Source organism: Melospiza melodia, chromosome 30, assembly GCF_035770615.1.
Source record: "Melospiza melodia melodia isolate bMelMel2 chromosome 30, bMelMel2.pri, whole genome shotgun sequence".
NCBI classification, from domain to species: Eukaryota; Metazoa; Chordata; class Aves; order Passeriformes; family Passerellidae; genus Melospiza; species Melospiza melodia.
The window spans coordinates 5,120,464-5,136,661 of record NC_086223.1 but is presented as its reverse complement, the minus strand read 5'-3'; the positions used below and the strand labels follow the sequence as shown (position 1 = coordinate 5,136,661).

At 55.2% G+C, this 16,198-nt stretch overlaps 1 protein-coding gene across 1 annotated transcript; it reads left to right on the top strand.

The window, feature by feature from the left end:
• The first annotated feature begins 439 nt into the window (after positions 1–439).
• LOC134430862 (vasoactive intestinal polypeptide receptor 1-like) lies at positions 440–14,634 on the top strand. The gene is given in 14 exon segments (XM_063178740.1): positions 440–714; positions 3,613–3,724; positions 7,565–7,672; positions 8,399–8,508; positions 9,217–9,314; positions 10,471–10,603; positions 11,180–11,326; positions 11,328–11,334; positions 11,774–11,834; positions 12,131–12,197; positions 12,306–12,397; positions 12,703–12,832; positions 13,060–13,101; positions 13,275–14,634. Coding segments are annotated over 14 exon segments (1,269 nt in total). The 5' UTR covers positions 440–645; the 3' UTR covers positions 13,368–14,634.
• The last annotated feature ends 1,564 nt before the right edge of the window (positions 14,635–16,198 follow it).

Sequence of the window (16,198 nt, the reverse complement as noted above, 5' to 3'; positions counted from 1 at the left end):
TATTTATATATTTACAGATGCAGAATTATTTTTTTTTTTCTGTAAGAACAGCCCAGGTGATGCTTGGGGCCAGCAGAGCCACCCTGGGGACAGCAGTGTCACCCTGGGGACAGCAGAGCCATCCTGGGCCACTGGAGCCACCTTGGGGACAGCAGAGACACCTTGGGGACAGCAGAGTCACGCTGGGGACAGGGCTGGAGGGACCGTCCCTGTCCCCGCCAAGGGATGTGACCCTCGCACCCCCCACCCCATTCCCGCAGCCTGTCTCCAGCTGTTTTCCAGCTGTTCTCCATCCCGGCTGCCCAGAGGGGCCGGGAGGGGCTCGGTGTCCCCCTGGGGGTCCCGAGGTGCCGGTGGTGCCGGGGGTGGGGGGGCAGCGCCAGCCCGGGGTCCCTCCCGAGCTGCTCCATCCATCCCGGCCGAGGGAGGAGCCTCCGCATCCCCGAGCGGTGACACCGAGCCCGGCGGCGACAGCGACAGCGACAGCACAGCGGGGACAGGGACAGGGAAGGGTCCGGAGGGACACGGGACAGGACAGGGCAGAGGGAGGTGCGGGGCATCCCCGGAGCCCCGGGCCGCGAAGGAGCAGCCGGGCTGTCCCCGGACCCTCCTTTGGGACAGGACCGGGACCCCGCTGCCTCAGCCATGGGGCAGCCACCCCGGCCCCGCTCGCTGCTGCTGCTGCTGCTGCTGCTGCTGCTGCCCATGCTCCAGGTGAGCGACCCTGGGGACAGGATGGGGGGCACCGGGGGTCCCCCATGCCAGACACCTGTGGGGATGGGAGGAGTGAGGGGTCCTCCTGTCCAGGGTGGGGGTGCCCATCCCATTATCCCATTATCCCATCCCATTATCCCATCCCATCCCATCCCATGCTACGCCACCCCATCCCATTATCCCATCCCATCCCATCCCATTATCCCATCCCATTACCCCATCCCACCCCATCCTACCCCACCCCATCCCATCCCATTATCCCATCCCATTATCCCATCCCATCCCATTATCCCATCCCATCCCATCCCATCCCCTCCCACCCCATCCCATTATCCCATCCCACCCCATCCTACCCCACCCCATCCCATCCCATTATCCCATCCCATCCCATTATCCCATCCCATCCCATCCCATCCCCTCCCACCCCATCCCATTATCCCATCCCATCCCATCCCCTCCCACCCCATCCCATCCCATCCCCTCCCACCCCATCCCATTATCCCATCCCATCCCATCCCATCCCATCCCATCCCACCCCATCCCATTATCCCATCCCATCCCATCCCATCCCATTATCCCATCCCCATCTGTGGTGCTCCAAAATTGCCAGCTCCCCTTGGGGACTTTCCCCGCAGCTCCTGGGGACAATGTGGTGACAAAGGTTCAGCTGGGACCCCCAGGACCCAGCAGCGCTCAGGGACCCCCCAGGGCAGAGGTCCCGAGGGTTCAGGTCCCGGGGATGATCCCTTGGGAACGGGTCCTCCACCCCACAGCACACAGAGCACCCCCAGCACAGGGGTTGGGTGCAGGGGGTGCAGGGGACAGGGACAGTCACGGGTGACCCCCAGGACAGGGATATGGGCATGGCTGGCACCAAATCCCTGCGGGAATGGCGGATCAAATGGGGCGCTTGTGCTGCCAGAGGGAGAGAAACAGAGCTGGGGAAGTCAGGCTGTGCTGGGGAAAGGGGAGGGGAAGGGAAAGGGAAAAAAGGAAACAAAGGGGGGAAAGGGGGAAAAGGGGGAAAAGGGGGAAAAGGGGGGGAAAGAGAAAAAAGAGAAAAAAGAGAAAAAAGAGAAAAAAAGAGAAAAGGAAAAAAGGGAAAGGGAAAAAGGGAAAAGGAAAAAAAGAGAAAAGGAAGAAAGAGAAAACTAAAAAAAACAGAAAAGGGAAAAAGGGAAAAGGAAAAGGGAAAAAGAAAAAAGGGAAAAGAAAAAAGAGAAAGGGGAAAGGGAAAGGCAAGGGAAAGGGAAAAAAAGGGAAAAGGACAAAAGGGAAAGGGAAAAAAAGGAAAAGGGAAGGGGAAGGGGAAGCTGGGTTGTGGGAGCACTGGAGGCTTGCAGGGTTTTAGAGACTGATGGCATCAGTAGGGAAACTGAGGCACAGCAGGAATTCCCTGCCCTGCAGGGAGCTCGGAAGGGAGCCCAGCACATTCCCTGTTCCTGCTTCAGCATCCTGGCCCTGCTGCCATAACTAAGAAATCAAACCCAGCAGCTCTGCAGCCCAAGAGGGGTGAGAGAGACCCCCCTGCCCCATCCATGCCCCCATCACTGGCAGGATGGAGGAGGAGCAGAATTCCTGGGCCTTCCCAGTGCTGTGCCCAGAGCCATCCCCAAAACGCCTTTTCCAGGCTGAAATTCCTTGAAATCTTGTGTTCAGCAGGAAAAGGACACAAAATCTCCTGGGGGAAGTGAAGGGACCCTGAGGAGCGGCTGCATGGCCAGGACAGGCAGGGCAGGGCTCAGGCAAGGGATGCTCCAAGGTCCCACATTCCCTGTGTTGGGAAGCTCAGGGATCCGCCCTCATCCCTCTGTTCCTGCAGCTCCTACACCTCTGGCCTCTCACTGAAACTATCAGCAACACAAACCCAGGTGCACCAGATCCCTGTTCCAGACAGCCCTGAACCTGCTGGGATGCTTGGGAATGGGCGGGGATGTGGGAATGGGCATGGAGGGATACATGGGAATGGACATGGACACTTGGGAATGGGCAGGGATGTGGGAATGGGCACAAACACCAGGGAATGGGCACAATTCCATTACTCCAATTCCACAATTCCACTACTCCAATTCCACAATTCCAGGGCAGGGGGGGACTGGGATGGGTTTGTGGTCCCTTCCAACTCAAATCCATGATTCCATTTCTACAATTCCACTACTCCAATTCCACAATTCCATGACTCCAATTCCCCAAATCCATGGCGGGTGGAGACTGGGATGAGTGTGGATGAGTGTGTGGCCCCCTCCAACCCAATTCCATTATTCCATTTCTACAATTCCATGATTCCATTTCTACAATTCCATGACTCCAATTCCAGAATTCCATGACTCCAATTCCATAATTCCATGTCAGATGGAGGCTGAGATGGGTTTGTGGTCCCATCCACCCCAACTCCACGATTCCCTTTCTGTAATTCCATGACTCCAACTCCACAATTCCATTACTCCAATTCCACAACTCCATGACTCCAATTCCACAATTCCATGGCAGGTGGGGACTGGGATGGATGTGTGGTCCCTTCAACCCAAATCCATGATTCCATTTCTACAATTCCATTATTCCATTTCTATAATTCCATGACTCCAATTCACAATTCCATGACTCCAATTCCACAACTCCATGACTCCAATTCCACAATTCAATGACTCCAATTCCACAATTCCATGGCAGGTGGGGACTGGGATGGATGTGTGGTCCTTCAACCCAAATCCATGATTCCATTTCTACAATTCCATTATTCCATTTCTATAATTCCATGACTCCAATTCCACAATTCCAAGACTCCATTTCCACATTCCAAGATTCCAATTCCACAACTCTATGCCTCCAATTCCACAATTCCATGGCTCCAATTCCACAATTCCATGGTTCTCCTGCCTGCCCTTTCCCCTCTCCAAGGTGCAGGGGACTCATCCCGACTGCTCCGTCGTGCTCCACTTCCAGCAGCTGGAGGAGGAATGTCTGCAGAGGATCCGGAGCGAGAGCCCCAGCTCGGGGCAGGCAGGGCAGGGTGAGCCCGGATCAGCTCCCTGGGAGCAGGGGGGAATCCTGAGGGGTGCCTGGAGGGTGACCATGGGAGGGGATTGCAGAGCACGCGTGGGTTGGGGATGTACAGGGAAATGAGAACAGCACTAAGGAAAGGTCAAGGAGAATCCCCGGAGAGCACCAGAAATGCTGTTGGGATGGATAGAGGTTATTGGGGGATGCAAACCACTGCCAGAACTCAGCCCTGCTGGGTTTAGAGAATCTTGGAATGTTTGGGATTGGGAGGGACCTCAAAGCCCACCCAGTGCCACCCCTGCCATGGCAGCAGGGACACCTTGCACTGTCCCAGGCTGCTCCAAGCCCCGTCCAACCTGGCCTTGGCACTGCCAGGGATCCAGGGGCTGCCCAGCTGCTCTGGGCACCCTGTGCCAGGGCCTGCCCACCCTCACAGGGAACAATTCCCAATTCCCAATCTCCCATCCATCCCTGCCCTCTGCTCTGGGAGCCATTCCCTGTGTCCTGTCCCTCCATCCCTTGTCCCCAGTCCCTCTCCAGCTCTCCTGGAGCCCCTTCTGGCTCTGCAATGTCAGGATCTCTTGCCGCTCAGAGTGACCCCAAGAAAAGTTGGAAAGTCTCTTTTCCCAGCCTGGCGCTTGAAGAAGGAGTCAGAGCTCTTCATTTCTCGGTCTCAAGGTTGTTTATTTTATCTTATCTATAAAATATTTTCTCCTGCCCTGCCGAGGTCAGCTCAGCAAGACAGTCCAGGCACTCTGCCTGCCCCTGGGGCAGTGTTATGTCTTTATACTAAAAACTGTATACAATATTTACAATTACTTTCCAATACCTATCACCTATGTTAGACAGTGAGCTTCTACTCTAAACCAATCCAAAAGTGCCACCATCCCAGCAGGAGATGGAGGCCAAGAAGAAGGAGAAAGGCTGGACGTGCCCAGATTCCTCCATCTTGCCTCTTGAACCCCTATTCTAGAAACCCCAAAATCTACTTTTCCACCCTGTGATAATTTCACTGTTATTCTACTTAAACTGTTGTGGTTTGCTGGTCTTCATACAAGGTTGGTAATTTGCTCCACGGGTCATAATCAAACCCACAGGGGCATTTTGGGCTCTGTGCCAGGGTCTCTGAGCCCCCTGGCAGGGGTCTGAGCTGCTCAGGACAGACAGAGGGATGTGCTGGGTCCTGACACTGCAAGGGGCTCTGAGCTCTCCCTGGAGCCTCCTCACCCCCCCAGGGAGGGATTCATGGAGTTTGGCAGTGCTGGGTTGGTCCCTGCCCCTGGCAGAGTCCTCTCCATCCCCCTGCACCAATGCCAGGCTTGTGGCCACCAGCACTGGGGTCACTCTGTGGTGTCACCACTTCACATCTGCTCCCCTTCCTAATTCAGTAAATTTTACTGCCAAACATTTTTTTGAGCAGCTCAGTTTTCCCATATCTGGGTTTTAAATGAATTAGCTGGTTGAAAAACCAATTTTCAAGTGCTGCTTTTGGACATCCTTTTTTTTTTAAATTGCATCTCAGTTTCCATCCAAAGTGGAATGGCCCAAATCCCAGGCAAAAATTGTCACCTGGAGAATAAGGAATGCATAATTCCAGGGGTTTCATCTCATAGCAGTGGAAAATTAAGCACTAAATGCATATGAAGGTGCATAATTGCTTAAGTAACTCTGCAGAGATGTCATTTATCCTTCAGCTTAGCAGGGAAAAGCCAATTGATTGGAAAAGGTCCATTTTGCAACCTGAACTGTGCAGCCAAGGGGAAGGAACCTCACTGCAGGAAAATATCCGAGATGTGGGAATGCATAATTAATATCTGGGTTTAATCCTGGGGCTTCTGCTGTCCCTGTCCGCCTGAGCTGCATCCATCCTTTCCCTGCTTGCACCAGCGTGGGGAGCCTGACTCCAGGACAGGCTCAGATCCCATCCATGGGGAGGGAGGGCCCTGGGATCTCCTTATTCCTTATTCCTTATTCCTTATTCCTTATTCCTTATTCCTTATTCCTTATTCCTCATTCTCATTCCTTACTCCTTATTCCTTATTCCTTATTCCCAATCTCCCATCCATCCCTGCCCTCTGGCAGTGGGAGCCATTCCCTGTGTCCTGTCCCTCCATCCCTTGTCCCCAGTCCCTCTCCAGCTCTCCTGGAGCCCCTTTGGGCCCTGCAGGGGCTCTGAGCTCTCCCTGGAGCTTCTCCTCTCCAGATGAGCCCCCCCAGCTCTCCCAGCCTTTCCTCTTCCATCTCTTCCATTCCTTGCACCATATCCATGGTATCCTCTGGACTATGGTGGCTAAAATTTCAGAGGAGGCCCTGGAGAGGCTCCAAAGGCTCCTCTGAGCCAGGCTGGGAGAGCTGGGGGTGCTCACCTGGAGAGGAGAAGGCTCCAGGGAGAGCTCAGAGCCCCTGGCAGGGCCGAAGGGGCTCCAGGAGAGCTGGAGAGGGACTGGGGACAAGGGATGGAGGGACAGGACCCAGGAATGACTCCCACTGCCAGAGGGCAGGGATGGATGGGAGATTGGGAATTGGGAATTGTTCCCTGGGAGGGTGGGGATGGGTTGGGATGGAATTCCCAGAGCAGCTGGGGCTGCCCCTGGATCCCTGGCAGTGCCCAAGGCCGGGTTGGACGGGGCTGGAGCATCCTGGGACAGTGGGAGGTGTCCCTGCCATGGCAGGGGTGAAACTGGATGAGTTTTAAGGTCCCTTCCAACCAAAACCATTCCAGGATTCCCTGCTCCCACAACCCCAAGAAATGAAGTGTCTGCTCTCAGGGATGATCCAATTCTGTGCTCACTTCCCTGATCCTCCAGAACAAAAACCCAGCCCCACTCTGGCATTGTGATGCAAATCCCTCCCTGCCAGCACTGCCACCCCCAGGCTGAAATCAGAGGAAATTCATCAGCCCTGTCCAGTTCCACATTCCCTGCTGGGAATGGCTCCATGAATAATGTGGATCCGCAGGGTTAATGATGGAGTCTGGGACAGCAGCTGGCCGGCACTGGGATCTCCTTGTCCCATCATAAATTCCTTCAGGCCCTGAGTCTGCCGGGCTGTGCTCATTCCCCAGAAAATTTATTTAATGATTTAAACAGGAATTCAGTGCTGGATAGGGAAGCAAAAGTTGTTTAAGCTTAAGTCATGCAGAAACCCTTGTACGACTTCCTTCTGTCCTTGGGGACACATCCTGAGCTGAGCCTCCAGCAAAAGGAAAAGGGAAGGGGAAAGGGGAAAAGGAAGCGAAAAGGAAAGGGGAAAGGGGAAAGGGGAAAGGGGAAAGGGGAAAGGGGAAAGGGGAAAGGGGAAAGGGGAAGAGGAAAGGGGAAGAGAAAGGGAATGAGGGGAAAGGGGAAAAAAAGGGAAAAAAGGGAAAAAGGAAAAAAGGGGAAAAGGGGGGGAAAGGGGAAAAAAGGGAAAAGGGAAAAATAGGAAAGGGGAAAAAGGGAAAAGAAAGAAAAGGGAAAAGGAAAAAAAGAAAAGGAAAAAATAGAAAAGAAGAAAGGGAAAGGAAAAAAGGGGAAAGAGGAAAGGGGAAGGAAAGGGGGAAAAGGGGGGGGAAGGGGGGAAAAAGGGGAAAAAAAGGGGAAAACAGGGGGAAAAAAGGGGAAGGGGGGAAGGGGTTGGGAAAAAAGGGGAAAAAGGGGGAAAAAAGAGGAAAGGGGAAAAAAGGGGAAGGGGGAAGGGGAAGGGGAAGGGGAAAAAAGGGGGAAAGGGAGAAGGGGAAGGGGAGAAGGGGAAGGGGAAGCTGGGCTGAGGGAGCACTGGGGGCTTGCAGGGGCTTTAGAGGCTGATGGCATCAGCGGGGAAACTGAGGCACAGCAGGAATTGCCTGCCCCGGCGTCCTCTCCCTCCCCAGGCTGCCCCACCGAGTGGGACGGGCTCAGCTGCTGGCCAGCCCTGCCCCTGGGCCACTCCCGAGCTGTCGCCTGCCCCGAGATCCTGAGCGTCTTCAAGAAGTCCAAAGGTTTGAATCCAGCGGGGATCGCTCATCCCACGGCCCCACCCGCCCTGCCAGGGCCCCCAGAGCCACCCCAGCCCTTCCCTCCCACCCCACAGCTCCGGCCTGTCCCAAAATGTCCTCGGTGGAAACTGCAGCCCCAGCAGGGACAGGAAAACAGAGATTCGGGACCCAAATCCTTTCATCCCTCTGCGGGTGCAGCTCTTGGGGACCTCATCCTCCATCCTGGTGGCACCAGGGCAGTCCCCTCAGTGCCCTCCTTTCCCATCCCAGGGCTCCCAAGCTCCCACTGGAACATTCCAGCACTTCCTCAGACAGGAGTAACTCAGGAAATGTTGGGAAATATTTGCTTTGGGGTAGGAAGAGCTCAGAAGAGGCTCGAAGGAGCCCTCACAGGATGACTGAGCACTTTTACAGCCTTAATTCCCAATTCCCTTCCCCTGGAGGGATCTGTGCCTGTTTTCACACCCTGTCAGAAGTTTTCCTGGCAGCTCCAGGCATGGGGCCATGGGATCCAGAAGGGATGGGATAGCAATGGGATTTGGGAGGGACGGGTGGGGTTGGGGAGGGATGGGGCAGTGATAGGGTCCAGAAGCAGCAATGGGATCCAGGAGGGATGGGGCAGCCCACAGGTACCACGCTGCTGTCCCTGTCTGTTCCAGACTGGCCATTTTGGGGGTGCCATCAGAGGTGACACCCGTGGCTCTCCTGAGGTCCCCCCTTGTCCTGCAGGGCTGATCCAGAGGAACTGCACCGAGTGGGGCTGGAGCCCCCCCAGCCCCCCCTACCACAGCGCCTGCCAGCTGGAGATGCTGGGCAGCAGCAATGACACCGAGGCCAAGGCATGTGGGACCCCTGGGGCTGTGGGGATCTGTCCCCATGGCCACATGGCCCCATTTCCCCATGGCCACATGTCCCAACATGGCCCCGTGTCCCCATGGCCCCACGGCCCCATGGCTGAGTGTCCCCATTTCCCAATGTCCCCAAGGCCCCATGACCCCATGTCTCCATTTCCTCATGTCCCCATAGCTCTGTGTCCCTATTTCCCTATGTCCCTATGGCCCCATGTCCCCACGCTGCCCCATAGCCGCATGGCCCCATGTCCCCACACTGCCCCATGTCCCTGTGTCCCCATGTCCCCATTTCCCCATGTCCCTATGGCCCTGTGTCCCCACACTGCCCCATGTCCCTGTGTCCCCATTTCCCCATGTCCCTATGGCCCTGTGTCCCCAAACAACCCCTTTTCCCAATGTCCCCATGCTCCTGTGTCCCCATGTCCCCATACTGCCCCATGTCCCCATGGCTGTGTCCCCCATTTCCCCAAGTCCCCATGGCCCTGTGTCCCCACGCTGCCCCATGTCCCTGTGTCCCCATGTCCCCACGCTGCCCACTGGCCCCGTGTCCCCTGTCCCTGCGTCCCCACACTGCCCACTGGCCAAAGAACCATGGAGATGCTCCTGGGTTATCCATCGCCCCTGGCTGTCCCTGCCTGTCCCACACCAGCCCTTCCCAGTCCCTGTCCCCTCCCTCCACTGTGCTGTCCCTTGCAGAGAGGCCACTTTGTCACCATGAAGGTGCTCTACACCTGCGGCTACTCCACGTCGCTGGCAGCGCTGCTCCTGGCCATCGGCATCTTCTGCTGCTTCAGGTAGGGCTGGGAGCTGCTCCAGGGCTGGAGGGACACGGGACAAATCCCAGCAGGAACGGCTGCCCCCAGCCTGGCCCCTCCTGGAGCAGCCAGGACCCATCCCAGCCGACAGGGAAACAGGAGAGCAATGGCAGCCTTGTCCTTCCCTGGTGGCCCTCTCGGGTTCTGGTTTTGCACATGTCCCTGTGCTGCAGGTCTGGGCTCTCCAGAGGTTTCTGGGATGTTCCCTTGTCCTTGAGCAGCCCCAAGCACAGCGCTATTGTATTAGCAGGGAAATGCCCTGATGAATGGAGGAATGATGCATCTGACTCCATGTTCTCAGAAGGCTAAATTATTACTTTATTACACGATACTATATTAAATTATATTATAGTATTATAATCTATTAATATATAATATTAATATATTATAATAATATTATATTCATATTATTATATTAAACAATATATTATATTATATTATATTATATTATATTATATTATATTATATTGTATTATATTGTATTATATTATATTATATTATATTATATTATATTATATTATATTATATTATATTATATTATATTATATTATATTATATTATATTATATTATATTATATTATATTATATTATATTATATTATATTATATTATATTATATTATATTATATTACATTATATTACATTATATTACATTATATTACATTATATTACATTATATTACATTATACTATACTAAAGAATACAGAAAGGGTACTTACAGAAGGCTAAAAAGATAATAATGAAAACTCGTGACTCTTTCCAGAGTCCTGACACAGCTTGGCCCTGATTGGCCAAAGAGTGAAAACAACTCACAGCAGAATGCAATGGAACAATCACCTGTGGGTAAACAATCTCCAAACACATTCCCCATGAGCACAGCACAGGAGAAGCAAATGAGATAAGAATTGTTCTCCTTTTCTCTGAGGCTTCTCAGCTTCCCAGGAGAAAAATCCTGGGTGAAGGGATTTTTTCAGAGAATGTGAATGCCACAGAGCACAACCCTGCCCTTCCTGATTTTAGAGCAGGAAAGCTTCTCCAGGGCTTTGTGACCATCACCAGCAGGGATCCCAGGGAAGGGGACAACAAAGCACCTTCTCTGCCTCTGTTTGGGCCCAGCCCATCTCTCCCTCCTGCAGGAAGCTGCACTGCACCAGGAATTCCATCCACATCCACTTCTTCACCTCCTTCATCCTGCGGGGCACGGCCGTGTTCATCAAGGACAGGGTCCTCTTCTCGGATGAGTCCATCGACCACTGCACAATGTCCACGGTGAATCCCACACTGCTCCAAACCCCAGCCCTGGAGCACAGCAGGGGCTCCTTGGGAGGGGTCTGGTGGGACCCTGGGGGACTTAGTCACTGCAGAGAGGAGAGAGAGGCTGTGGGATGGAGGAAATTCTGTCCTGGGTGGCCATGGGGAGGATCAACATTTCTGCATTTCCCTTTGTGCAGGGAATAAATTCTGTCCTCAAAACTGCTCTGGCCTCAGGCTAGGTGTCCCCAGTGGGGCTAAAGCTCAGCACAGCCCCACCAGCACCAGCTACTGCTCAGATCTGAGCTTTTCAATCAAAACAGGAGCCCCTGAGCGAAGGCACAACACTGAGAACACCACAGACACAACCACGGGGTTTTTAAAGATCCTACAAAACCAGCCCGTGGTCACCTGCCCGTGGGCCACAGGCAGAGCAGAACCTGGTGCAGGTGGTGTGAGGGGCTGGGGCAGAGTCCCTGGGGCTGCACTGAAAGGCCATCACTGAAAGGCCATCACAGGTGTCCTCAAGAGGGTGGACAGGAGGGTGACAGTCCCCTGCGCTGCACTCTGAGCCGTCCCCTCCTCCCCTGGCAGGTGACCTGCAAGGCAGCCATCACCTTCTTCCAGTACTCAGTGCTGGCCAACTTCTACTGGCTGCTGGTGGAGGGGCTGTACCTGCAGACGCTGCTGCTGCTCACCTTCACCTGCGACAGGAGCTACACCTGGGGCTACGTCCTCATGGGGCTGGGGTGAGCCTGGGGACATCCCGGACATCCCTGGGCAGGAGCCACTGGGAAGGGCCTGATCTGAGACCCACCAGGCCAGAGTCCAGCATCTCCCCACCCCAACATCTCCTGCATGGCCTTGGTGGGGCACCCACCTGCTCCTGCCAGAGCTCAGAGCTGCTGGGGAAGCACGGCCTGGTCAGGACAGCTCCTCCCTTCTTCCCACACCCACCTGGGGCTGGGAATGCCCATCCCAGGTGCCTCAGGGTGTGATGGAAGAGCGTGGGGACAGACATGGCACCACCACTTCCTTCTCCTGGAGAAGGTGGGATGGTTGTCACCTTCCTGCCACACCCAGAACTGAGCTGGACACGTGTTTCTGGGGGACAAGGGACAGAGGGGTGGCACGGGGGCTTCCCAGAGCACTGGAGGGGCCATCCCTGCCTGTGTCCTGTCCTTGCAGGTGTCCCCATGGTCACAGTCGGGGTGTGGGTGCTCACCAGGCTCCAGTATGACAACCACGGGTAAGAGCAGGAGGGGTTGGGTCTTTCTGGTTGTCAAACTGTCCCTTGGCCTCGTCCCAGGCCACCCCAGCCACGTGTCCCAGTCCAAGAGCTGGGAAATGAACCCTTGGCATGGGATGGATGCTCAGGAGGGCAGGACTGGGCCAGCCTTAACTTCAGTGTTATTTCTGTTTTCTGGTGGCTCCTGTGGCAAGAGGGGTGCAAAGGGGTCAGGGGTCTGGCCAAAGAAATGGCGGGGGGACAGCTGGGCCATGTGGGTCCCCGTGGGTGCCAGAGCCACCTCTGCTGTCCCATAGGTGCTGGGATGACTACTCCAGTGTGTACTGGTGGGTGATCAAGGCTCCCATCCTCCTGGCCATATTTGTGAGTGTGCCCCCTGAGAGTCCCCGCCCAGAGGCAGGGTCCCACACGGCCAGGGGACCCATCCAGGGACTGTGCAGGGCCTGAGACGTGGCCTCCCTCCTGGGGCAGGTGAACTTCCTCATCTTCCTCAACGTCACCAGGATGTTGGCACAGAAGATCCGCTGCCCGGACCTCAGCAGAACCCACAAGCAGCAGTACATGTAAGGGGACAGGGCTGTGCCCACTGTGAGGTCTGGGTTGGGGACAGGGCTGTGCCCACCCTGGGGTCTGGGGTGGGGGCAGGGCTGTGCCCACTGTGAGGTCTGGGGTGGGGACAGGGCTGTGCCCATCCTCGGGTGTGGGGGTGGGGACAGGGCTGTGCCCACCCCAGGGTCCCAGGGCAGAGGGACCTCCCTTGGAGGAGCACAGAGCTCAGCCCTGGAGCCTCTCACACAGAACCTCTCCAAGGTTTTGGGGAGGTCTGAGGGGGCAGCAGGAGCCCCCAGAGCCCTGTCCCTCTCCACAGGAGGCTGACCAAGTCCACGCTGCTGCTCATCCCCCTCTTTGGGGTGCACTACGTGGTGTTCGCGCTCTTCCCCGAGCACGTGGGCGTGGATGCCCGGCTCTACTTCGAGCTGGTGCTGGGCTCCTACCAGGTGAGAAGGGCAGAAAGCCCCATGACCCCATCCCAAATCACTCCAGGACCCTCTGGAACGTGGGGGTTTGGCCTCTTTTGGGAGAGGGTGCCCCCAACAACTGGGGCAGGGCCTGGAGAACCTGGCACTGATTCTCTGGTGGAAGGAGGTAAAGGTAGGGAGAAGATGAGCACAGAGGGGTCCAGCCCCTTCCTTTGGGTGCAAATTGCTCTGCCTGTCCTCTCCAGGGCTTCCTGGTGGCTCTGCTCTATTGTTTCCTCAATGGGGAGGTGAGTGTGTGTCCCCACCCCAACCCCGGGCACCACAGCGGGCACGGGGACACCCTGAGGGTGCCCCAAAGCTGGGGTGGGCAGGGGCAGTTCCCCCTCCCCTTGCCCCCCAGTCCCCTCTGTTGGGTGCTGTCTGGCGTCCCTGGGTGCCAGCACTGCCCACACTGGTGCAGGTCCAGGCTGAGATCAGGAGGAACTGGGGCACGTGGCAAAGGTCCATGGAGAGCAACGTCTTCAACCTGGCCACCCAGGACTTCACGGCGTGAGCAGGACAGGAGAGGGGCTGCTGGAGGAGCAGCTCCAGGGCTGCAGCACCAGAAAGACTCAATCCCTTGTGATTTTGGAGGTTCTGGGTCTGATACCCTCAGAGGGAACAACCAGAAAGACCCAAACCCCACTCTGATTTTGGGGGGTGTTGGGAACAACCAGAAAGACCCAACCCCTACTGATTTTGGAGGTTATGGGTCTGACACCTTCAGAGGGTGTTGGGAACAATCAGAAAAACCCAACCCCCTCTGATTTTGGGGGTTCTGAGTCTGACACCCTCAAAGGGAACAACCAGAAAGACCCAACCCTTTCTAATTTTGGAGGTTGTGAGTCTGACAACCTCAGAAGGTGTTGGGAACAACCAGAAAGACCCAACCCTGCCCCAATTTTGGACGTTCTGGGTCTGACATCCTCAGAGGGAACTACCAGAAAGACCCAATCCCTTCTGATTTTGGGGGTTCTGAGTCTGACAGTCTCAGAGGAAACAACCAGAAAGACCCAAACCCCCCCAATTTTGGAAGTTCTGGGTCTCACACTCTCAAAGGGAACAAGCAGAAAGACCCAAACCCCTCTGATTTTGGGGGTTCTGGGTCTGACACCCTCAAAGGGAACAACCATAAAGACCCAACCCCTTGTGATTTTGGAAGCTCTGACTCTGATACCCTCAGAAGGTGTTGGGAACAACCAGAAAGACCCAACTCCCCTGATTTTGGGAGTTCTGGGTCTGCCACCCTCAGAGGGTGTTGGGAACAACCATGCGAGAGGCTCTGCATGCTCGGTGCTGGTGGATCCTGCACCCTGTGGTAGCACCTCACCCCCAGAGCTCTCACTGCTTTGGGGCAGAGTTCCAGGCAAAGAGAAGGGAAATTCTGCACTTTTCTGCCTGAAACTGGGAAGGAAACACAGAAATCCTTCACCCAAGGACAGCTGGTGGGTTTTGTCTGCACTGAAGGAAAAGGAGCAGCGCCGATACTGAAGGGATTCACTGATGGATGTTTTCCCCTTTCCTTGGTTTACAAATCATTTCCTGCGTGGGAAGATTCCCAAAAAGAACCAGGAGCCCCCTGGGGATGGGGGGAGGACACAGAGAGAGGCAAAACCCCAAACCTCTACAAGAGACCCCCGCAAATGGCCTCTGGACCCTGTTCCTCCCCATTCCCAAAATTCTTCCCTTTCTCCCATGGGGTTTGAGTGAGCTGGAGATGTTCCCGTGCCAGGAGAGCTCTCCCAGCCCTTTGCTCTGAGGAATGGGACTCACCTGGCATCCCTGGGGGGTCAGGAAGGGTTTTTCCAATAAAATCTCATTCCAAGTCCAGCCTCACTTTTCAGTGTGTCGTTTTGCTCCACAAACCCAGAGGATTTGGGATTGGGGGCGCTGCAGGATGAAAACCCTGCCCATGATGGAATGCCTGGAGGCGCCTCCCAGGCAATCTCTGCTTTTCCCCTGCCTGGTGAAGCTCACAGAGAGGAGATGGAGGAGGAAGGTGAGGAAGACCTCGAGGTGGGGGCACCACGAGCTGTCCCAAAGGTCCTGGGGTGCCCTCTGGGTGCCCCCAGCCTGTTCCAGCACCATGAACATCCTTCACCCTCCCAGCTGAGCTCCTGCCCTCCAAATGGTGCCTCCAGGAGGGAGAGAGGCCCCAAATGCCCTTTTCCAAACTTCCTGGCCTCTCCCCTGCTCCTGAGGCTGGAGCCACCAATCCCAGTCTTGCTTCTCACCCTGCCTGGGTGCCACGTGTCCTTCCCTAAATAAACCCCACTTGCTGGCCCCTGTCCAGCTGCAGGATCTCCAGAGATCCCAACTGGGAGGGCACCGAGAGGGAAACAGAGGCCCAGAGCTGATCTGGGAGAGATGGGAGAGGTTCCATTAAAAATCCCTCCAGAGCCAGCACATCCTGAACCATCAGGAACCCTCCAGAGGGTTTTGGAAGGTGTCAAATAAATCCCTGTCTGCAGCCAGGAAGGGACCAGAGGTGAAGAGAATCCCTCTCCATCATCACTGAGGATGGGATGAGACAGCAGCAGACTGAGCAGGACTGGGGATGCTCAGTGGGAAAGCCTGTTTCCATAAAACTTTAAAAAACTCTGGATTTGCACCTATTTCCAGCTGCAGATGGGGTTTTGGGGTAATAAATTACCCCAAATGACCCTCTGGGGTTGGCTGGGCTTTCAAGCCCCTGCAGGACAGGAGCCCAGGGTGGCTCCAGGAGGGGACTGGGAATCACCCTCAGCCTGCAGGAAAGGTTTTCCAAAGGCTCCCAGCACCGACCATGCCCTGCAGCTGCAAAAGATCATGGAAATGGATCTTAAAGTGTTGAAAGAGACCTTAAATCTCATGGGCAGGGACACCTTCCACTATCGCAGACTGCTCTCAGCCCCGTCCAGCCTGGCCTTGGACACTGCCAGGGATCCAGGGCTCCTGTGCCAGGGCCTGCCCATCCTCACAAGGAGGAATTTCTTCCGAAGATCATCACAATCTCACAGATTTTTCCACTCTAAGAATGCTGAGGGTGTGTTCGGGAGTGCTGAGCCCAGGCAGAGCAGGGTCAGTGTAGGATTGATGGCGTTAGGACGGTCAGGATGGACGGAGATGAGAGATCTCTGCAGCCAGGTTTGGAATTTGGGGTTTATTGCAGAGGGCCTGGGTGCAGGGCCCTGCTGGGAGCTGCCAAACACAGCTCAGAGCAGGCTGAGAGGAGAGAGGGGGAGAGAGGGTGAGAGGGTGAGAGAGTAAAAGGGTAGAGAGCAAAAGGTAAGAGCTAAGAGGCAAGAGTAAGAGTATAGAAAGTAAGTGAGCAAAGTTCCCGTTCCAATACAATAAATCATTTTC